Here is a 23,415-nt window from a genome sequence, read left to right as displayed (position 1 = left end):
TAATAAACGACCTGCGAGGGAGAAAAGCAGGTTAACCTCAAAAAATATCCTCCTGTGGCCTGGAAAAATATTGAATAGGAGTGAGCGTTCGACTCAGAGAGTAAAATATCAATTTTAACCATAATCTCTATAACTATCTAAAACTAATGCATCCTGTAGAGTGAAATGCAACATCAACAATATTTTCACATCATAACAGCAAATAGGTAATTTGGAGCACTCACACACTCGATAATGTCAAACAATACATATATAGGAGCCGATCCCCTATACAGCTCTCTTAATCCAACCTGTGCCAGCGAAGAACTCAGCTCGGACTTCCACTTAATAACCAAATCGGGGTCCCAGCGAAGAACTCAAGCCGTGTCTACCCCGAAGGACCGGGTCCTAGTGAAGATCTCAAGCCGTGTTTACCCGTCCTATCCATAGCCAACACCACATCACACGCACGCCAACGTACGCACACTGCTCCAAATTACTACAACAACATACATGACACTTTTTAGTTGTGAATGCAACATAAAACTTGCCTAGAGTTTAACTACATATATACATATAAGTGATGCATGGGCATGCTTGAACATATAATAATATCGAAATTACAATTAAAATTAATATTTTACTCACAAACTTGATAGCAATCACTGTAGCGGCTGGGCGGAGGAAAAAGGTTGTCCCGGCTCACCTGACAATTTTATTACAATCATTTAATAAATTTAACTCAATACAATTAAGAAAAAGACTAAATACGTCCTAAGTCGTGCCGAAAATCCGGCAGAATCTCCCCTATACCTAGAACCTACCCAACCTGTAAAAGGACTCAAAACACACTTCTATATTCACAAATCATACACTCACAACTCAATCACATCACACAGCCCCTCCTGGGCCCATCCAAACAGTCATCAATCACAATACGTAAATTTATAGTTTAGTCCTTATAATTGATCATTTTTGCAAAAACTGCCCAAATAAGCTCTAAAAATTATAAATCTTTGCCCCGCCGTCCTTAACAATATTACTAGGCTATTGCAAAAAGAATCATAATTTTCTGAGCTATCACGAATATTTTATGGATTTTTAATCCCATTTAAGTACTAGAAAATTACGAAAAAGCAAGGTTCGAGTTTACCTTTGCCGATTCCGACTTCGGGGGACACGCTCGGGACATCTGACAATGGTGGGGTAGCCAAAATCTTGATCCAATTCAGAGACTTTTTGGGTAGCCGGTCTGTCTGGCTGGAAATTCACAGACCCGGACGACTGTCGAATTTCCGTGAATTGAAGATACCTACGCGAAGCTCACAATACGGGGGTTAGTATAAAATTTTTATGAAATTTTCTAAGTTCATTTAATGCTCGGAAAAATACTACGAAATTCCGTGAGACCCACCAAAAAATGGTGTCAGAAAATTTCGAAATTTATATTGCTGCGAAGCTCTCGACGAGTGGAGCGCTCTGGTACTCTCGGTTTTCTCGTGGGGTTCACGGTTTGCGAGAAATCTAGCCCAAAAATCAAAATGGGCTAAAACTTCCCGGATAAAATTGGACAAACCGCTCGATGGATTTTGGTGTTCTTGTTATCTATGGAAAGCTATCGAGGTGTAGATGGGTTTAGACACAAGACCAGGCTCAATTGGTGGCCGGATCGGCCGGATTTCGGCCGGGAAGACGAAGGGGCTCGTTGCTCGTCGCGTCGCTTTGAGCGACGTTTCCCGGCGTTCCAGAGGCGCGAGCTGGCTGGCTGGGAGGCGCCAAGAGTCGAGGTCGCGCGCGGGTGAGGGTGAGGGAGGAGAGAGAAAACGGGAGAGAGAGAGGAAGGAGAACGCGCGCGGGAAGAGGAGAAGAAGAAGAAGAAGAAGGAGCCGGCCCAATTCGGCCTGTCTGATCCGGTCTAGTTCGATTCAGGATACAAAATTTTGAATTTTTACTCTGCCTTGGGACCGAAAACGAGGCCCAAAAATTTCAAAAAAATTCTAGAAAACTCAGAAAAATTCATAGACTCCAAATATATTTTTAGTTTTGCCACGTGGTCTTTAAATTAATTTTTAAAAATCATCAAAGTTTTATATTTTCGGAAAATCAAACCCGATTTTGAAAATCCGAAAAATTTCAAATAATTTCCTAAAATTTAAATAAAATTAAAATATTAATATTACTCACAAAATAATAAATTTAAAAATTTGGGGTGTTACATTTGAAGTGTAAAAGTCAGTTTTTCACAAGTCCTTCTCAAATTAGAATTCAGTTTGAAAAATATTTTCAGTTTTATCCTTTTAGTTTGTTCTCTTATATATATATATATATATATATATATATATATATATATATATATATATATATATATTGAAAATTTAACTATTTTTCGAGCTATGAAACCCAAGAATTTCTAGAGAATTTAAAAGACCACCTAAAAGTTTTCTATCTTGTAAAAAACCATAGAATTGATAGTAATTGAGTTGAGAGACACTCAAAATAAAAAGGAAAAGAAAAACTATAAATTCTTGTAATGATTGACAAGAGCTAAAATTGAAGCTTGTGGCAAAAGGGTTGGAGAATCTTTATTGTTGGTTCTTAAACACCAAAAGAATTTGGTAGAAAACTTGGTTGATTTAAAGTTGTCAAAAGGCTTTGACTCTTATATGCATAAAGATCATGGAAGATAAGAATTCTCAAAGCTTTAAGGAATGAACATATGATTTACAAGTTGAATCATTATAAATCACTAATATCTTATTTAAAATGTAAAATTTTACAAAAATTCAATTAAATTGATTTCTTTTTAGTTAGGTCTTAATGAAAGAATTCATTTTTTTAATTTAAAAAAAAATTATTTAAAAAAATAAAAATAAGCATAATTTTATGAAAATTCAATCCTTCCTAACGAGTTATTCCAATGATTGGTGCTGTATTGAGCTTGAAATTAGTGAAGATTCTTGATCTTTATATGTATGTTTGATCATTAAAAATGTTATTTGGTTTGCATATTCTCGAGTTATTCTCAAACTACATAAAATTACCTAATTTTAAATCACCAAAATAGAACATATTCCTCTATTTAGTATTGCACTAGATTAATTGATTTTGTGCTTAATTGGTACATTTTAATCACTTCATAAACACATACAAGTGTGCCAAGTTAAGATTGCTTACAAGACTACAAACGAGAGCTAAAAAATCTAAAAATTGGTCAACTCATTCCCTTTTAAATGCCTAAATTGGTACATCAAAATTTATATCCTTCCCATTATTGTTCGAGTCCAGTTCGAAAGGAAATCCAAGTTAACTTGTTGATCCGATCAAGATAGTCCTATTCATGTATTTCAATTCTGTAAGAGAATTTATAATTTGGGTTTCAACTTTTGACAAGCTTCTCAACAAGATATTTCACTTGATTAATGCCCTGAATACAGGATTGTATAATTGATAATCGGAAATATTGAAAAGTAATCGGAATTATAATTCCTTTTTTTTTTTTCTGAAAGGAAATATCACTGATGATAAAATCATATAATTGATTCTAGGCCAAAAATCCCTCTAATCAAATTCAATTGCACTACCTAGTCAAGGCTTAGAAAGCAAAAGGCCAAAGGCCTTAAACACAATACAAAGACCAGGAACTTAGAAAACGGGTTAGGATCCACATCCCCAACCCGTGCCATAATGAATTCTCACCATCTACAAAGGAAATCAAATGGCGACCAGCGGCAGGAAAATCAGACCACTTAGAGAGCACAAAGCACAGGGGAGCTTCATCGAACAAGATGGCAGGCAAACCATCCTGCCAAATAGAATCAAGCCCCTAAACAGAAAATCCAGCTCTTGTTAGCAATCATTTTAGCCGAAGGAACGAAGGGCAAAGAAGATGCTGAACGAACTAGGAACAGGCATGGCAGAGGACGGAATACAGTTCCGCTTCTTTTGAGACTGCAAGCGAAATGGGAAAAACCAAAGAGCAACTACTACAACTTCACCAAGATCAAATATGCACAAATCCCTTGCCAAAAAACACACTCAAGGCTTGTTTGGTATTAGCGTTGAAATTGTATTTGAAAATTTCTTTTTTTAAATGTATTAATCAGAAAATATTAAAAATAATTAAAAATTTAATTTAATTAATTTTAATTTTAAAAATATTAAAATAATTTTTTTTAAAATATTTTTTTTAATAATATCTAAATTAATATTTTTATTCAGAAAAATAATCCTCACCTTTCAAACTCAATGCTAACACACTGTTAATTTGCAAACCTGCAAACCTATAACGAACAGACACTCCAAAATTATACAAACTCAAATTCGGGGAGAGGAGAGGGAATATCCACCCTCTCGACTAGAAAAAAAGTTATCTCTGACCGGCCAATGAATAGTCACAATAGAAGGAAAGAAACCAACTGATAAGAGAGAGAGAGATTCTCTTACTTACGTATTTATCTATTTTAATATCATTTACAAGCATCTGAAAGAGAGAATTATTCAAGAAGATTGAAAAAAAAAAAATACCTTTAGGGTATGACCTTGTCCAATCGCCATCACTGTTAACCAACGCATTTACCTCAGCCCTACAGTATTCTGCCCATTACGCACGCGCATAGACTTCAAGACTCGGAACTGTAAAAATGCAGTGACACCCGATAAAAAAAAATGAGTAATTTTGTTTAACAGTATAAAAATATGAGTAAATTATTATTAGTTTCTATACTTTAGTAAAATTAAATATTTAATTTTTATTTTTTTAAAATAAAATTCAATTAAAACAATCATGTATTAAGTAAAAATTAAACTTTTTAATCCTTTTATTTTAAGTTTTTATTATAAAATCTTAATTAAAGAAATTAAATAGTATGAATAATTAAAATTAGAATAGAAATATTCAAAATAAAACAAGTTGAATTATGTGTTCATCGACAGAAAGATAAAAAAAAAATTAATTTTATAAAATATAATAAAAACTAAAACTACACACACAAATAAAAAATTTGCTTTATTAGTGACAAGAACACATGTAAAATATAAAGAAACCGATAAAAAGGAGGCCCCGTTCTTTGGCATTTGATATCAAGACTGTCGCTCTGCAAGTTATTTACAGATACGGTACAACTTTTGAATAAAATAATTTTCTTTTATATAATGAACAAATAAATTGATCTCAAAAAAAGCTAAATGGTTAAAAAAGGAACCATATAGCTTATCCAACTAATTTGAATTAAGGTTTACTTCTTGTAATGAACAAATAAATGTGTCTTTGGTATAGGTTTAGATCCTAAGCTATGCAAATATTTCCTGGATGACAGTCTCGGCATTTCCATTGTACTGTGCCAGAAGATGGATGGCATCGATCCTCGGCAACCCAAGAAATTCCTGCACCAATCCAAAATAAGGCGGCCATAAATTAAACATATATGCAACACACCCTGGGCACAGACTGAAAATAAGTGATAATACACAAGACTAAAACGAAGACGACTTTTATTTAAAAAGGAGAAAACAGACAATTAGAATGATCATCTTTTCAGTGCAACCATATTAGAAAAGTAGAGTCAAGATGTTCCCCTAAAATCATCCCGTTAACCATTTTGCAATACCGTGATTAAAAAAATTACTTTCTTATCAGTATCACAGGTGGATTTACAAGAAGCTTAACTTCTAGAGGAAAAAAAAATGTTCAGATCCCCTAAGGCTCCACTTGGATAAATGTGAATTTTAAAAAATGATGCATTTGAATTGATATTATGTTAAAATTTTATAATTTTTCACTTAGAAACATAAATCCAAACCCTCAATCATTTTATATGTACACCTATCCAAACAATGCCTAAAATTATTTTATGTTCACTATTTTGCGTTGAGCATGATTGAAATCCCTAAAAAAAAAAAAAAAAAGCTTTCCTAATAGTAACACAGATTGAATTAGATGAGTCGTATCTTTGTAGAGAGGAAAAACCAAGTCTATTTATTATGAAGAGAAAGGGTAAGATGGACAGAGATATGATGCACAGGACAGACCATAATGAAACAGCTGGACATATGCCTGCATTGGCCTATTGTCATTATGAAGTTTAGCATTGAATTATATACAAAGAGCTAGGAAACAGGTTATTCATGAAAGCAAAGAGACTACTTGGGTAGAATTTTCAGGAGTATATTTGAGATGATAGGTACAAGATTTTGGACTGGTCAGAATATAGAAATAAAGTTCTTAATATTCTCACAAAACCTTGTGTACTAGATGAGGTGTATTAACCGTTTCTTCTATAGTTTCTGCTTTCTGTATAATTTGCTCAGTTTCCTAGCATTGCCAGGCTATAGTAGGGACCAGCTCTAGTGCATTTTTTTTTTCTTTTGGAATAATTTTCACTTGATTACTCCAAAGAGAGAGAGAGAGAGGAGTGATCAACACTGCAGCACAGTAAGACATGTGAAACTTACCATAACTTTAAGTATTTCATTTTCATCACAGACACCATCCCTAGATGACACTTGAGTTGGACTGCCACCATCTCCAGACAACCTGGTGCTTGAAGAAACTGTAACTTGGGAGGATCCCTGGGTGCAACTGTCAGCATTTGACTTTGACATGGAACATGCAGAAAGCATGGGGGTATTAACTTCTTTCAAGGAATCAATCCTCAAAAGACTTTCAAAGTGATCTTTACACATTTGAAGTTTAAACCACTCATTGTGTGTGTGAAGCATTGCTCTCATTATCTTCATAAGCTGTGGTTCTTCAATACCGAGCCTCCTACCAACTGCAGCCTATCCAAGATTAAAATTGATATGTTAATGCATCTATATGTAGCCACCAATCAAATATAATATGGTTTTCACAGCATAAAACTATGATGAAGTATCTAGTAGCAATTTAAAATCACTTCCAACTCTACACAGTCATCTTTATAGCCAACTTGCTTGCATCACATGAAAGATAATTCAGGTGAACATAATTAAACAGTCAGCTTGTAGTCTCCAGTGGAAAATCTATGCATCAACACATTTTTTGAACATAACAAATCACTCGGCCCTCTAGGGTGTAAACTTCAACATTGCAGTAGTTAAAACTGTTTGATTCATCTAGAAGATTATCAGATTAAAATGGCAAATCATCCAACACATGGACAAGCATGCAAACTTTATTGCACATTCTTCACTGGAAACAAAAGGCTAATGTGTTCTCTTATTGCCCTTGTCCATGCCTATACTTCTCAAAATGTTTGACCGCTAACAATTGAAAATGTAATAATAGTTAAAGTATAATTTCTTATAGATGCTAGAAAAGGACAATGGATACATATGTTATTGCAAACATAAAACAGATTCCTATCTACACAAGCAAGAAAGCAAAAGGCTAAAAATGAGTCATTTGATAAGCCATGACAATGCTAGTCAAGCATGCATGGAAGAAACACCTTAGGTACCATATCTTGAGTCAATACTCATAGTTTAATTTGTAAATTGGCAAATCTGACAGTGTATCCATTTCAAATGCCTCTGTTGGTATATGGGAGAAGAATTTATAAATAATCATGTGTTCTCATTCAGTTTAATATGCTAGGCATGTTAATTCCAAAGCTTAAAACTGTAATTCACCATGATTATAAAGCTTCAAAACAGAGGAACATTCAACAACAATCATAATCAGTTTTATTGTGCAAGCATACAAACACAGTTATAAAAGCTTCGTATAGAAATAACTAAACAAATTTATGAAGACATAACATGGACAATGACTATTACACAATCACCAAGTCATAAAATACCTGGAGAGAAGTTGCAAGAGAATTTAAAGGCAAGCCTTTTCCTAATGCATCTTCATTAGGATGGAGCAATGCCAACAAAGTCTCCTTTAAGGGCTTCACAAGAGTTGGATCATTTGCAGCTAAGGGCCCTAAATGTGAGCATGCAACCCTTAGAGCACTTGAATGGTCTCCAGAACTGACCAGCTTAAGAAATTCAACCTGCAACCGATAAAAACAGTCAGAAGGAGCATCCTGTGAAAATAAAACAAATAAAGCCATTATCCTTTGATATATAATTGACAATTTCAACAAAACAGTGAATATAAGATCCATTTTCACCTGCTTCAATTGGAAGAGCAAGATATGATTTTGCACAAAAAAGTGTGGATCCAAAGCATGAACTTCTTCCACAACCTCTGCAGCCATTCCTCTACTTGTTAGTTCCTTCATCCCCAGCACAATCTCGTATTTATCCTCCCTATTGTTTCGGTCTAATGGGAAACTTTTCTCAAAGCCCTGCAGAAAAATCTATTACAAAATGAACCTATAACAGAAAAACACAAGAAGTTACCTAGAAGATACCTGTTGTTCTCTTGACATATTTGTGCAGGTAGCAGTAGCATTAAAATCTAGCTTGCTGCATTCATGGAAGGAATCTCCAGAAGTATAATCTTGGTCATCTTGCCTACCCCTCCATCGCTTGCGTTTGCTCCTTTCTCCAGTTACATAGTTTCTGTTTCTCCGTAGAACTTTTGAAACTCCAGTTTGATGTGATCCACTGGTGCTACAATCTTCGCAATTGCTGGTTGATTCAAAAGCATATCTGAACTCAGCGTCAGTTCCTTGTGTGCTATTCATATCCACATTATTTTCAGTAGAACCATCCATATAAGCCTTACACATAGAAGTTTCAAGATCTGAATGTTTACTGGTAGCATGATCCACTTCAAGAGAACAGGTTCTTGATGAACAATAGCCAGCTTCTGGTTGATTAACTTTTAAAGCTTCAGAAGGGTTTTGCATTCCTGACACTGACGGAAGCATAAACATTTAATGTGAGAGAGAGAGAGAGAGAGAGAGAGAGAGAGAGAGAGAGAGAGAGAGAGACCAAGAATCTAAAATGAAAACAAAGCGTAAGATGACAGTTTGGGAATCACCTGAAGGTGAAGCAAAACCAGAATCCACAACACCCCTATAGACGCAATACTCATGAACAAGCTTATCGAGCATCGAGACATCCAATTTCATCCGACACAATTCATTCTGCAACAGATAAGCACATGAAAAATAAACAGTAAGCTCTAATCAAGTCACTCAAATACAATAAAATAATCTAGTATCCCCTCACACCCAAATAACTGTGTGAATGGATGCTGGTATATATATAATATGTTGGTAATCAACTGGACTTCTGAACATTTAATATTGCACATTAGAAAATAAAGCAGTGTTCCTTTTTTGATTTATTCTTAAAGGACTCTCTCTCTCTCTCTCTCTCTCTCTCTCTCTTTCTCTCTCTCTCTCTCTCTGTGTGTGTGTGTGTGTGTGTGTGGGTGTGTGTGGGTGTGTGGGTGTGTGTGTGTGTGTGTTTTCCCCCTCTTTTCGGTAGGAAACAAAAAATGCAAAAAGTGAGATCAGAAAATCACTAATCAGACTTTGCAGGATCAAATTCTAGGGATGGCAATACCCGATCCACCCAACCTGCCCCCGCTCGTCAATGGTAACAGGTGGGGGTGGGGACTAAGCCTCCCTGCCTAGCCCCAACCTGATACTTGCCTCGATTTCCATTTTAATATAAAATTATACATTTATATTATAATATTAAGTTATAAAAAGATTAAAAGTATTATTTTTTTCTTTAAAAATGCACCATTTATTATTCAATTTTATTAATTTTTCTTAACTATAACCTAAATTACATAATAATATATAAAATTTAATAATAAACACATTATTTTATAATGATATCTAAAAATATATATTTTTAGTTAATGTAAGATTAAAAAAATTAAAACAGGGAATCCATCCTTGCCCCAGTCGATTTTTATCCCACCCTGATTCCTAGTAGGCAGGGATAAGAATAGTAAAACCCAGCCCTGGCCTATCAAATTCTACAACAATTTAATTAACTCACAAAATATTCACACCATAGATAAATTCAAATCATATCAAACATTACATATTCATAACCATCATCATTTCCAATGGGATATATTAAGTGCAAACAGCCAAGAAAAATTCAAAATTGTCCTTATAATGTAATCAACAAATTGCCTAATTGCTCCAAGCGCAGATTCTTAAGGCTTTGAGGCAGTGAATATGTATATGGAGAAAAAAGCATGCCTGGAATGCCAGAAACAGATCTCCCTTAGCAAATCTCAAGCTATCAACTGCCCCTTGTCTAGTAAGTGCCACTGCGTGTGCAAGAGCTTGTATATCCACCTGAATCAACATGAAAGATATAAAATAAACAAAGAAAAATGCTAGGGAAAATATATTGACTGTAGGCAATGAGCTTCTAGAACATTGAACATTGATGGCCTAACACACAAGCATGACACAAGGTGCCTCACACAATTTCACGTGTCAGCCACTGAGATGTCAACTCAACAGTAATTTTACATTATCATCTTTAAATCCTAAAGTTTAGAAACTCACCTCATCAAATGGAGGTGCCTCGTACAAACTTTCTTGTGGTACAGCAGGAAGATCATGTTCCTCAAGGAGTAACCTTTCAGTAAGATCTGAAATAGGTGATGAGACTCCTTGACGATAACAAAAACCTTTATGTATGCTGCACAACATAAGGAACATTGAAGAAAATCACAGTTGGCATGACATATACATTAATGACCATAGAAACAACATAAAGAAATTCAAGAAAAGTTAAAACTAAAGTTGAAGACCAACCTTATCAAATATCTCAATGTCATTGAAAAGACTGGATCAAATGCATGTAAATGAGCTCTTAGGACAAAAGACATCAACCCAGCAATGTCAAACCTCCTCCTCTCAGACCACTGAAACATACACAGCGTGCAAGATTATATATCCAATACATTTACACTTTGCAGAAAGCTTTACATTTATATCAATATTGTTCAAGGAAAAATGATAAATGAAAATATAACATTCTTAATCTGCATTCCACTAATTCGAAAATAAAAGTCCAAGTTGGAAAAGGTTTTCATGTTAAAAACATTTCCTTTGTGTTTGTTTGGAAAAGAAAAAGGAGTAAAAAAATTGCAAATTATAGATACAAAAGCTCCAACTGTAACAGTAAACCGTTGTATTTATATATGCCCTCATGGTCAGGGGAGGTACCACAATTTCCCACAAATTTCTTCCAAAATCCAAAGTTGGAAAAACACAAGAACTGCTCAAATCCACAGATATTTATTATAATCCATAAACCCAAAAAATAGTTAGTTTCAGTAATTTTAAATTTCACCATCCCAAGTCCCAAGTATCATAAATCTGTACCAGCATGATCACTAAATGCATCAAAATCACTGAAGACAAATATGTTAACATTGGAGTTGACATCATTGAAACCACATAGATAATTCAGTCTAGATAACCCATAGCAGAACTACAGAACTACAAACGTAGAAGGTCACAAAATTCCAACGTTCAAGATCAAGAACACACAGAAGAGATGCACTGTTACGGCCCTTCTAACTATTCATAGAAGATACAAATTTGATTCACAACAGGTGTTCATCCAGGAACAACAATCACAATGACATGAGCAGTGTTGATGTGTCAGGAATGATGGGCCGAAATCCAAATCCTTTGAGAGTCTACTATAGAAAGAATTATAAGAAGAAGGATTCTAGAAGAGGACAGCTGGAAGGGAATCAAATGGCAGATATGCAGTTAGAGGAATTTGCAGGTGGCACTCCATATGGCCCTTGAATCAATATTGCAGCACCTCTCCAGCTATAAATAAGAGTTTATCAGCTGATACAAGTACTGGGAATTTTCTTGTATTTCGGCAGTAGCTGGGCTAGCCTGAGCTAGTTTGGGATTTTCTCCCGTCTTTGTTATTTTTCTTTGTTTTCTATTTCCAAAAAGTGGGAAGAGTCATTGTAGCTTTGAGATTATATCATTGTAATTTGGATATCAATTACAGTGAAATCAATATTAAACTTCTATCTTATATTGAATTTGTTCAGTTTATGCTCCTAACTATATCACACAATCCTAGAATTTATAGGATGCCAGAACTTTTTCTTTATTTTCTAATTAATTGCCAACATTGATGCAAACATGGCCTAAAAGAAAAATGTAAATGAGCCAATATTGAGAACCAAATATGTTCATCCAGGCACAACAATCAAAATCCCAGAATTAATAGGATTTTGTCTGATTAATTGCCAAAATTGATGCAAATGCAGCCTAGAAGAAAAATGTAAATAAGCCAGTATTGAGCACCAAATAGAAGAACAATAATAATAGAGCACACCTCATTTGCCACAGGAGAACTCTGATCATCTTTGTCATATATAAAGGCAAGAAGGACATGCTTGAATTCCTCATATGCTTCCTTAAAACACAGTACAGACGTGTCAGATCCCATAAATAATTAAAACCAAATAATTGTAGTTAAGAAAGAAATTTTTGGATATCTGTTCCACTTAGAAAAACCACCGTTCCAACGCTCAAACAGAAATAGATTCATCTCATAAAAAGAATAAAATAGTAAATTGGCTTATCAAGTGTAATGCCAATATGACAATTCTAGATCACACATATAAAAATAAAAAGCAAAATTCACAAGAAGATAAGATACACATCAAATGGCAACATAATTTAGTCTTCCTGAGATTTCATTTGCTTAATACGGTTTATGTTGCACATCATGACTTCAGATTCATACTCTGCAAATCTTCAAAATATTTTCAACCACTATGAGCTAATTGAGAGATTAATAATCAACACAATGAGACAACCATTATGATTAAAAACCAAGCATAACATCTTGATATCTAAAAAAGGCATTCACAACTAATCACCAATCTAGAAGATGCTAGGTTCTCCATACAAGCCATTCAAATTTTGGATGAGAATTCACGACAGTGGCAACTCAGTGATTGTGTCCATGTCCATTTTGGGTTTATGTGATTACGTCTAAACATGCTAAAGTAGACTCAAAATAATCATTAATTTATTTATCTGTAAAACATGTCATATGGTGTTATGTTTGGGTTAGTGGGATTTGTGGCATGTCATATTCATATTTCTATAACAAATTCCATGTCTGTCCAAAATTGCTACCTCTAATTCATCGCGTAAAGTCTAAGCAGATTTCAAGAAATTGCAAATGGTGAACCTCCACAAATGGTCCATCCATTCCCAAGTGCCAGGTTTAATCCACGAATTCAAGTCCTAAGTGATAAATGATGGAAACCAAAACTAGTCTTTCCCTTTATCTCCACTGTCTAAACTGAGTTAAAAAGCCAAGGTGCAACATCTACACTAAGATCTAACTTCATCTCCTGAATCACGTTAGCTCCAAAACTTGCATTAATTTACAGCCCTTAAATATTATAATCAAAGAAATGAAGCCAAATGAAGCCAAATTAAAAAGTAAGTTCCAGCTGAAACAATGACTTGTGACTTGAAAATTATCATCCTCAATGGCATAGTGTTGGCAAATTAATATGAAAGCTACAAATTGTAAACATACCTACTAAAAATAAATTAAAGATAAAAAAAAATACCGGATAGGCATCTAGAGCACAGGGAGCAAGAGTCGTCCTTATGCATTCAATTGCAGAATCTCTAGCCTCATCCGTCCCGCTCCTCAATAGCTCAATAAATTTCTTCATCGAAAGACACACAAAATTCTTAATAATCTAATCATTATAAAATCAAACTAAGTAGTTTCAATTCTTATAGCAAATTCAGGTCATATCCAACTACCGTATAAAAAATTACAGCATTTTCTCGACAACAAGAAAACAACTAAAAAACAAACCTGCTTCTGCAACCGAAACAGAAGCCTATGGTCATCGAGGACGAAAGGAGCGTGAGTGCGGAGAAGATCGATGGCGGAGTCAATGTCACCAGCCTCCAAGCACCGTCTTATCTGGCGAATGATCAATCTGGATTGGTAAGATGAAGAGGAGACGGAAGAGGAAGGAGAAGGAGAAGACAATGGCGATGGGGAAGAAAAGAACTCCTCGATTAAATTCTCTGATTTGGCGAAATCAATGACAAGAGAGTCCAAAGCTTCCCAGTTCACGGGCGTTGAGTCCATATTTCGTTTTCTCGGGAAAACTTCCGGAGTTTGACTGCGTGTGAAAGAGAACTTTTGGAGTGTTTGGTTGGTTTTTTTTTTTTTTTTTCAATTTCAATATTCGATATCAGGGATTTTCTTCTTCCTCTAGAGAGAGCATTCCAGCTGAGTACTGAGACAAAGGCGGCGATGGGAGGTAAAAAAAATAAAATAAAAATATAAAAAAGGCCAATGAGGATTATATAAGAGCCACGTGTCCGCCAATACGTAACCTCTATGAACCGAATTTTGTACATATCTAAATTTTAATTTATTGTATAAAATTTTATAATTTTTAATTTAATTCTTTAATTTTTAATTTAAATAATATAAAATTTTTTATGGTCTTCACTAATTCATATCTGAATTATTTTTTTAATGTGGTATTTATTAAATTAAATAATATTTCTTTTTTTTATTAATTTAATACTTATTATAAAAAAATTAATTATTCTCTCTCAATTTATAATTTCAATGATTTAATTTACATAAATCAATATTTTAATAATTTAAAATTTATTTAATCAAAATTTTTAATCTATGGAAATATTAAATTTTTTAAATGTTATAAACAACACATTAGTATAAATAACTTAAAAATTAACTATTAAAAGCTACAAAAAATTTTATATTACATAATTAAAGATCAAAAATTTTACTACAAATTAAAATTTAAATATCCTATTACATTGAGATATTATTTATATAATTTACTTTTTAAATAATAAATAAAAAATTAAAGAAAAAAAACTATAAAATCCTTATATTTTTATTATCATTCTTTATTTTTTATTTATTCAAAACACAAAAAATAAAAAATAAAAATATTTTATTTTATTTTCCTTCCTCTCCCAACTCCCATAATTTGTCCAAACAAAGTGTCACTGGTGGTAAATTTAACTTTTATCCTCCTGTAGTAGACGTGTAACGTATGCATGCGTGTGAGGTTGTGAGATTAAAGACTCTCATATCAAACGATGTCGCATTTCCGATAGGCAAAGCAACGGCCAAAGGAGAACAAATAAAGGGAAAATTTATTTCTTTAATCCCGTATTTAAAAAAAAATAATTATTTAATTTATCTATTTCAAACATATTATTAATTCTATATTGTCAATCCATTAACTGTTAATCCCTTTCCGTTAACTTTACTGTTAATCAGGTGATGATGTCACTTGTCAGCATATCACTTATTTAGTTATGGATATGAGAATTCAATTCACTCGATTTCGAACTACCCCAGAAAGACATAAAGCTGCTACACTTGACAACTAGCTGTCTAAATTTGTTATGACACAGGATTCATCTGTCAAAAGATGTTTGATCTGCATACAACCTCAAAGCTTATTTTGTCCAAGCCAAGTGATATGAGGAAATTGCAATAAGAAGAGAAATATCTTAAGGTGGAATCAGTCTGACAATTCATTATATTCATTTCATCAGGAAATATTATTCAGTATAATTTAACATGCTTACAGTTAACAGTGAATGAATTCATGTAATTTGCAGGACGCCTTTCGAGTTTCAAAAATGGGTCATGATTAAGATACAACTTACAATCCAAAGAGGCCAATTCAATCGCATGTAGATGGTGTAAATCCTGAAGATGGACAGATGCACTCTGAAAATACACATTCAACATTGGGTCAGTATCTCAGCCCCATCTTTTGTTATTAAAATGGTGTGCTCAAACTGTGCTGATAGGCTTCCATCTTCTGTAACAACTGTCCAGTTATCATTCCACATTACCGGATTAATGCTACCCATTGTCAGCATTGGCTCTATAACAAAAAAAAAAATCAATGAGTGGCAAACGATGACTTATGTCACTAATGCCTAAATGAAAGAATTATCTATTTAAACGTGAGAGGTCCACAACTAAAGTTCATTTCAATGGGACACTGAATATCAGAGACATGACAATTAATGAAGAACATGTGGTCAATTTTATGGATCCTTACCAATAGTGAAGGTTTGATTCAACATCATGCGTCCACCATAATTGTTTCCTGAAAAGAATTGCAGAATGGAAGGGTAAGCGACTAGTTCTTTACATGTTGCTCCTTTATGCTACTTAACAGTAGTTAGTACCCTTTTTATTATTTTTTGATAAAATTAAAAAGAGAAGTCTCTTGAGAATTCAGGCAAAATCCAAATCTTTGGCCAGATACAACTTCATCATGAATTTAGTCCTGTACAGTCGATTTAATCAGAACTCTTAAGGTATAATTATTGATAATGTTACCTAATAATCAAAGTTTCAAATGGTCGGACCTAATTTTTGCTAAGAGGATAAAACACACACATGGATATCATCTAACTAAATCATGGAATAACTAAACCAGCATATAGCCAATAAAGCATCAAGATCGGTGTAAGTACTGTAGTGTAGAATAACTGGATCAGCATGGAAAACACGTCCAACACCATGGCCAACAAACTGTTGCACAATACCGTAACGATATTTATCTGCATGGTCACTTTGGAAAGAAAAATATTAGTTATCAATGAGTATACAATCAAGGCAAGAAATTTGAATATGTATAATTCACATTACATGACATGTATCAAATAAAAAATGCTAATGCTGCCTTCAACAAACTGATGAAATTCTGGAAGAATTTCCATTTTCCTCAAGACTCAAGTAGTCATTGGACATTATTCAAGTTCTTGAGTCGGAAAATTGATTAAGTTAATAGTAAATAACCAACAGGAGTACTCTATCCGATGCAACTAGAGACAAGAGGAGAAAGCTAAGCCAAGGAAATTAGAAGCAGAAAATCAAAATGGCAACCTAGAAAACAAATTATCTACTTTTGAAAAATCAATTCATCATCCTACGACATATTTCTGCATGCAGGAAAATGGATAAAATCTAAGATTGTAAAAGAACTGCCAAAGAAGATGCCATACTGTATTGTTTGGCCAATTTTCTTGAACTCCACTCCTGGTGCACATATTGATATTGCTTTATAAAGGCATTCTTTAGTTACCTATATAAAAACCAAATAAGTATTATTCATAAACATATGACTAAAACAAAGGAACTTGCATGACACAAACCAGCAAGTCAAACAGGTATTCTTCACAAGAGACCACTTCGCAAGAATTTAACAATGAAAGAATGCAGAAATTGAGTTCAACATATACAGATTGAAATAATAACATTTAATTTCATCATGGCATTAGCAGTTCCCAGTTAGGCATGACCATATTAAGGCTTTAGATCATATAATATAATTACTAAATTTACTATTTCAATCAACTAGAGTTTAAACTATGTGACACCAGAGAATGGACAAAAAAATTGGTGAGGTCCATAGAAAGAGGCATGTGAAATGATTATCTATGGAACTGTGAAACACTAAGATAAGTTACAATTGCAGGGCATATGACTATCCAGTCAAAACAGATTAAGATGGGGAAAGTAGGGTGTCCTTGTTAACTATTCCACTCTTAACTTAATTAACTAGCCTTGGGATTCACACTAAAGCTATGTAGGTCGTTTGATGGCATAACGTATATATAATATCCCCAAGCAAGTGGCTAGCTTGTCACTTGCCTTAGATGAGCTTGAACATCTAGGTTATAGACCCCAAGCTCATTATAAACCAGCTCACATGCACGAAATATCGTTGACTATCCAATCTGGCTAATTTTATGACAAGTGTTTTTAAAGGCGCTCTGAGGCGCCAGGCGATGTGAGGTGACCCTCTAGTGCCTCGCCTGGCTTTGCCTCGCCTGGCTTCTGGGAGGTGACCGCCACAAAGGCAGAGATGCCAGATGTTGGGGCAATGAGGCGATGCCTTTTGCATGCTGCGTTAACTTTTTTATTTTATTTTCTAATTGTTTTTTAACACAACAAAAATTAAAAAACTCTAAGAGAACACAGCAGCTCATTTTGTCACGCCAGAAACAGAACACAGCCGCACCTCTCTCTCTCTCTCTCTCACAGCAGCTCTCTCAATCCTGAGGTATGTCTCTCATGTCTTATCCTTCCCCCCTCTCTCTCTCTCTCTCTCTCTCTCTCTCTCTCCTTCTTTCCTCTCTTTCTTCTTCTCTTCTTCTATTCTATTATTCTTTCAACACAGCAGACAGCACCCCTTGTTTTCCCCTTTTATTTTTTTTTTCCTTTTTACTTTTCTTCTTCTTTTCTCTCCTCCTTCTCTCTTCTTCTATTCTACAGTACTTCTCTCACTCTCACGCCATTTTTAAACCAAAACAGCAATTTTATTATTTTTTTATTTTAATTTTTTTGTAAGATATGTTTCTTGTTAATTTGTTGTTTAATTTTTTGTCATATGGGTATCGTGATATGCATTTTATCAGATGGGTATTGTGAATTTGTGATATGATTTTTGTTTAGGCTAATATCATGACAATTTTATTTTAATTTTCCCTTAATTGTTTAGGTGAAATGAAAATAAGTTTTTTACTTAAACTAATTAAAAGTATGAATTTTTATATTAAAAGTCTTTCTCTATATATATATATATAAAATTTAAGTAATTATGGCGCCTCCCTTCAAAAAGCTCTAGCCTCGCCTCTCGCCCAAGGTCATAGCGTACCTTGGCGCCTTTCACCTTAATAACACTAATGACAACTATAAGTAATGCATTTACTTACTCCCCCACAACACACTCCCTAGTCCCTCCAATATTTTTTTTCTCCATTTTGGTGTTAGCAAAGTTAACAAGAAAACATGCAATTCTTGTGAACTGGGATTGTTTTCAACTTTTCATGTGCATCTACCCAACCAAATATAATATTTTGAATTCCAAACTATTCAACTAGTGAGGAAGTTGGCACTTATGACTTGCAAATACAAACAAAATTCATGGGAGTCTACAAATTTTACAGTTCCATAAAGTTACCTGAACCAGGTTTCTGGCTTTGTCATCAACTTCTCCACAAAAGAAAGTTGCTGATGTATCACCATGATAACCCTGTTATCACAATCAGTCAATTGAAGTATACACACTAAGGCAACAATTACAAAAAGGAAAACTATTAAGAGTACACACAATTACAGATAGCTAAGCAATAAACTCTTCCATTGTAACTAGCACACTTGTATTTAGCACACACACATATAATGGTAGCAAAAGGAAAAACAGACAGATGCTTACATTTAGATACACTGTAACATCAATATTGATAATATCACCATCCTGCATAGTAAAATTTACACATTAAAGGAAAGAATAACTTAGCTACGAAGGATGAAGAAAAATTAAGAAGTTAAAACAGAAAGGACCTCAAGAGCACAGGAGTCTGGTATTCCATGGCAAATGCACTCATTCACTGATGTGCAAACACTCTTAGGAAACCCACCATAGCCAAGAGGTGAGGGATATGCTCCATTATCTATTATCATCTGGTGAACTGCTTCATCAATTTCATCTGTCTTTATGCCTGGCTGCCAACAGAAGCAACAATCAGAAAATTCAATAAACAGAAAACCTTTTCTTCAGCACAATTCACAATCTCTATTTTCTTTCTAACTAGACTACTCATTAACTAAAAAGATTTTACAACTAATTGCAAAGCTTTATTAGCATAAAAGATGCAGGTTAACAACTATAAAATTATTATGCAATGATAAGAAGAGGAACTTTGTTATTTAAACATACAAACTTACAAATTCAGAGTCTAATCTGCCAATCCAACTCTTATAAGATTTTTCTTTTTTTTTTTAAAAAGATCATGGTATAGAGGAAAAGAGTTTATCTGCCAAAGCTTCTTTGAGGCATGTCATGTCTAATAATGTTCTACCCAATTGAAAAGCCAAAAGAATCACCATGCTACCTTGACTAGAGTCCCCGCAAATTCAAGAACCTGTGCCGCAAGCCTTCCAGAAGCTCTCATGCACTCGATCCCCTTCTCATCATGTACTTCAGGTCCACTTGCAATTCCAGGTGATTGCCAAGAATTAACATAGGATGGCCTTGGTATATGATTTGGGACAGGTCGACGAGGTGATACTTTTCCAGGCCTTAGACGTCTGCGCTTGCTGTTTGCCACTTCATCAAGATTTCTGCTCATTTCAATGATGAATCTGTCAAATGTACCTATATGTCTGTGTTTGCAGTTTACATGTTTCTTTTTTTTTTTTTCCCTGCATGTTCACATATCTTTTAACTATGCATATTGTAAAAGCAACAGAGATGACGTCCATTCAAATCCCTCAAACCCATTCAAAATGTCTAAAGAACAGCCATGAACGGATCAAGAATTCAACCAAAACAAACCAACATTAACACAGAAGGCCACAAAAGCCCTTCAACATATAAGGTCAGTAAATTACAGTGCAACAGACTACAATTGTCCCATACTGTGAGAGGAGTATGTGTACAGGAATATGCATGCATGTTTATTTGAACAAGTGGGTGCCACAAAATGTATAGAAAACAACATCGCATAGAGCATCTCGGAATTCCATTATGTCAGTACGATGAAAAAATTTCAATAGGGAGGACAATGAGAAAACGAATGACAGTATCTTAACAGCATCCAAGTGAAGATACATTTTTGCATAACATACCTTTTATTGAACAGAAAATCAGTTAAGCCAGAAAGTCCTCTGGATAATTGCATTGACACATGTTTGCTTCCTGTTTGTGGAATTAAAAAGACCCAAAAAGAATTGCTATTGTTATATCACAGAATTAACAGCCGAAAATTGCAGGAAACTAAGTCCGTTACCCAAATTTATAGAAAAGATTTTTAAAGATATTAATATTTAGTAGATCTCAACACAACAGCTTCACTAGCAACATTATCATGAGTTAGCAGTAACACAGCTTGCCCGTTTTACACTGAGCATTCTAATTGGACAGGCCAATTGTGTCATAACACCATAACAAATTTTTCACTCCACCTAAAGCTAACAAAAGCTGAATTCCACACATCCTATTACCTAAAGAAGCTTCTTTTATAACTTTAGTCAAATTGCAATGGCATCTAACATCCCATAGCAGAACAACCTGGTAATTAAGAGACAGAACACAGGGGAAATGACAGCTTTGACTAAAGCCAATTCATATTTATATTCAAGCAACTTTTTCCTCCTATCTGATTTTTTTTTAAGAGCTAAAAGCACAAAGGCACTGATTGACATAAAATGAGAGAATCCAATACCCAATGCTTTAAAATCCTTGGAAACTCGTAAATTTCAACTGGTTATTAAATATTTCAATGAGAAATCAAAATTTCTGGTACCAAACAACCAGATGATTGAATATGAACTTGAAAACACAAAGACAAATTTGATGGTATAACACAAGAAAAGTAAAAGAGACCTGGATTGTAGTGAAAGAGTTTACAGAGAGGCTGTGTGGATTGAATAAAGCGATCTCCAACAAAAGAAGAGAGCAGTCTCGGTTGCAGAGAGGAGGCGCCCACCATTCTTTTCTCTGCTGATCTTCAAAAGCCTTCTCCTCCTCCTCCCTCGTTATCCGTTACTCCACTCTCTCTGTTGGCTATGTTGGCCCAAATCAATTTTGGCCCAACTGACATTTTCTATTTTTTTAAGGGAAAATTTTTTTTATTGTAAAAATTATTTATTAATATTTATTAATAATCAAATGTAATTAGAAAAAATTAATACGTTTCCTATCATATAACTTATACATTTACATGAAATATAAATAAAATATTTATACAAAAAATATAACAAATCCCAATATAAAATTATATAATAAAAAGAATTTACTTTAAAAAATATATTGCCATCAAGAAATCAAAGCATAGGAAGCTCAATGCTTCAATCAAAATATATTGATTTGAATTCTCTTATATTAATATATTATTTTTATCTAATTTAAGCTCTTATATTCTCATAAAATGGTTAATTAATATCACATTATGAAATTTTTATTGTAAGTTATTAGTCATCCACATTATTTTATTTATATTAATTAGTTTTAGAAGAATGTGCATAACTTCTAAATTTATAATTAGTATTTAATTTAATTTATTTATAAAAAATATAAATATTATTAACATAATTACTATAACATATGACTTTTGATTAATAAAGTAAAATCCCTAATTTAATAAATAGACTTTACGTATATACTTACATATTGAATCCACATTAAAAAAAAATCAAAAATTTTACATTAGGTATAATATGAAAATTTGTTAAATAAATTGGGTCTAATTATATCTTCTTTATTATGATTATTTAAAATATTATAGTAAAATATTTATTGAATTGAGTTTTTTTTGTTTTATGAAAAATAATTTATATATGAAAAATAATTTTTATGAAAAATTTATAAAAATATTTTTTATTATTTTATTAGAATTTTAAATTAATTATATGTATTTATTTCATATATGTATAAATATTTTTATATTTTAATAAAATTATTAAAATTTTAAAAAATAGAAAATGTCTTTCTTTTTAAAAAACAGAAGTAATTTTTTTAAAAAATAATTTAATTTTCTTTTAATTAATAAAATATTTTCTGAAAGTGAAAAAAAAAATAATTTTTTTAAAAATTACTTTGGCTCAAAATTTTAAAATAATTGTTTTTTATGATGTTCAAAGTGACTGGCTAACAAACAAACTGATAACTAACTAACTAATAAATTACAATTATTTACATGAGTGCCCCAATGAGCACTTGTTTGCAATTAGATAGAGACTTGAATTTGAAGTTCTTAGAGAAGAAGAAGTAATCATTTGAATGTAAATAATTGTAATTTATTAGTTAGTTAGTTAGTCAGTCAGTTTAGTTAGATATATGTATCTTACACTTTCCAGTTGCCAATCATAAACCCTAGCTAGCTAGCTTATAAATTTATTAACTTCTAGCTGACTAATTAATTTGCTAATATATTACAATTATTTATAAAAGTGTTATGCAAGTCTATTTATTTTTTTATTTTATTTAGAATAATGCAGCATAATCATCATCAATTAATTAAGGATTTTTTTTTTTTTACCTCCAAGTTAAATCACTAGACATTTTCCTTTAATTTTAGGATTAGGTAAAAAAAATTCAAATTTTTGCCTTTTTTATTATATTTTTATTTTTTTTATTATTTGTTATAATAAAAAATATAGACCTTATATAATTGACTCTATTTATTTTACGAAAAAATATTTTTTAAAATTTTTTTTCATATTTTATAGCGTTTGTCATTTAAAAAAATAAATCAATAAAAAATATTTTCTTGATTAAAGAGAAAAATAAAAAAATTGACTTTATAAAAATTTGAAAAATATTTGTACGACATTATATAAATATATATCATTAATTTAACCTTACAATTAAATAACAATAAATATTTTTATAATTTTTTTGAAAAATTTTTTTATTTTTTATACACAAGTTATTTTTTATAAAATAAATGAAATTTATATAGCAGAGGTCTTTCTTTTTTT

General features: G+C 32.8%; 2 protein-coding genes across 2 annotated transcripts; both read right to left on the bottom strand.

Annotated features, from left to right (window-relative positions):
* Positions 1-5,011: 5,011 nt before the first annotated feature.
* LOC110668602 (uncharacterized) lies at positions 5,012-14,181 on the bottom strand. Its single transcript, XM_021829930.2, has 12 exons — positions 13,720-14,181; positions 13,463-13,564; positions 12,205-12,285; positions 10,647-10,756; positions 10,395-10,530; positions 10,080-10,178; positions 8,894-8,999; positions 8,319-8,767; positions 8,076-8,252; positions 7,758-7,955; positions 6,430-6,756; positions 5,012-5,361 (listed from the first exon to the last, which is right to left on the bottom strand). The coding sequence occupies exons 1-12, from the start codon at positions 13,999-14,001 to the stop codon at positions 5,269-5,271; spliced, it is 2,160 nt and encodes a 719-aa protein (XP_021685622.2). The 5' UTR covers positions 14,002-14,181; the 3' UTR covers positions 5,012-5,268.
* A 1,235-nt stretch (positions 14,182-15,416) lies between these two features.
* Positions 15,417-21,481, bottom strand: LOC110668594 (methionine aminopeptidase 1D, chloroplastic/mitochondrial). Its single transcript, XM_021829922.2, has 10 exons — positions 21,320-21,481; positions 20,563-20,632; positions 19,827-20,055; positions 19,276-19,437; positions 19,148-19,189; positions 18,893-18,964; positions 16,932-17,011; positions 16,401-16,498; positions 15,980-16,027; positions 15,417-15,799 (listed from the first exon to the last, which is right to left on the bottom strand). Exons 1-10 carry the CDS (start codon positions 21,423-21,425, stop codon positions 15,654-15,656), a joined length of 1,053 nt encoding a protein of 350 aa, XP_021685614.2. The 5' UTR covers positions 21,426-21,481; the 3' UTR covers positions 15,417-15,653.
* Positions 21,482-23,415: the final 1,934 nt, after the last annotated feature.

The sequence above is a fragment of the Hevea brasiliensis genome, chromosome 10 (genome assembly GCF_030052815.1).
Source record: "Hevea brasiliensis isolate MT/VB/25A 57/8 chromosome 10, ASM3005281v1, whole genome shotgun sequence".
Taxonomy (NCBI): Eukaryota; Viridiplantae; Streptophyta; class Magnoliopsida; order Malpighiales; family Euphorbiaceae; genus Hevea; species Hevea brasiliensis.
The sequence above is the reverse complement of the archived record's forward strand: the minus strand, read 5'-3'. Positions and strand labels throughout refer to the sequence as shown.

Bases quoted from the DNA above. Each gene is read 5' to 3' on its own strand.
- LOC110668602 (XM_021829930.2), bottom strand. From the start codon at position 14,001: ATGGACTCAACGCCCGTGAACTGGGAAGCTTTGGACTCTCTTGTCATT. The intron at 12,286-13,462 runs GTATTTTTTTTT...CTGTGTTTTAAG, and splicing joins GTGCTCTAGATGCCTATCCG to GAAGCATATGAGGAATTCAA. The intron at 6,757-7,757 runs GTATTTTATGAC...AATCTTGGATAG, and splicing joins CTCTTGCAACTTCTCTCCAG to GCTGCAGTTGGTAGGAGGCT.
- LOC110668594 (XM_021829922.2), bottom strand. From the start codon at position 21,425: ATGGTGGGCGCCTCCTCTCTGCAACCGAGACTGCTCTCTTCTTTTGTT. The intron at 20,056-20,562 runs GTATGTTATGCA...TGAAATGAGCAG, and splicing joins GATTTTCTGTTCAATAAAAG to AAATCTTGATGAAGTGGCAA. The intron at 18,965-19,147 runs GTAAGCATCTGT...TTGTGATAACAG, and splicing joins ATGTTACAGTGTATCTAAAT to GGTTATCATGGTGATACATC.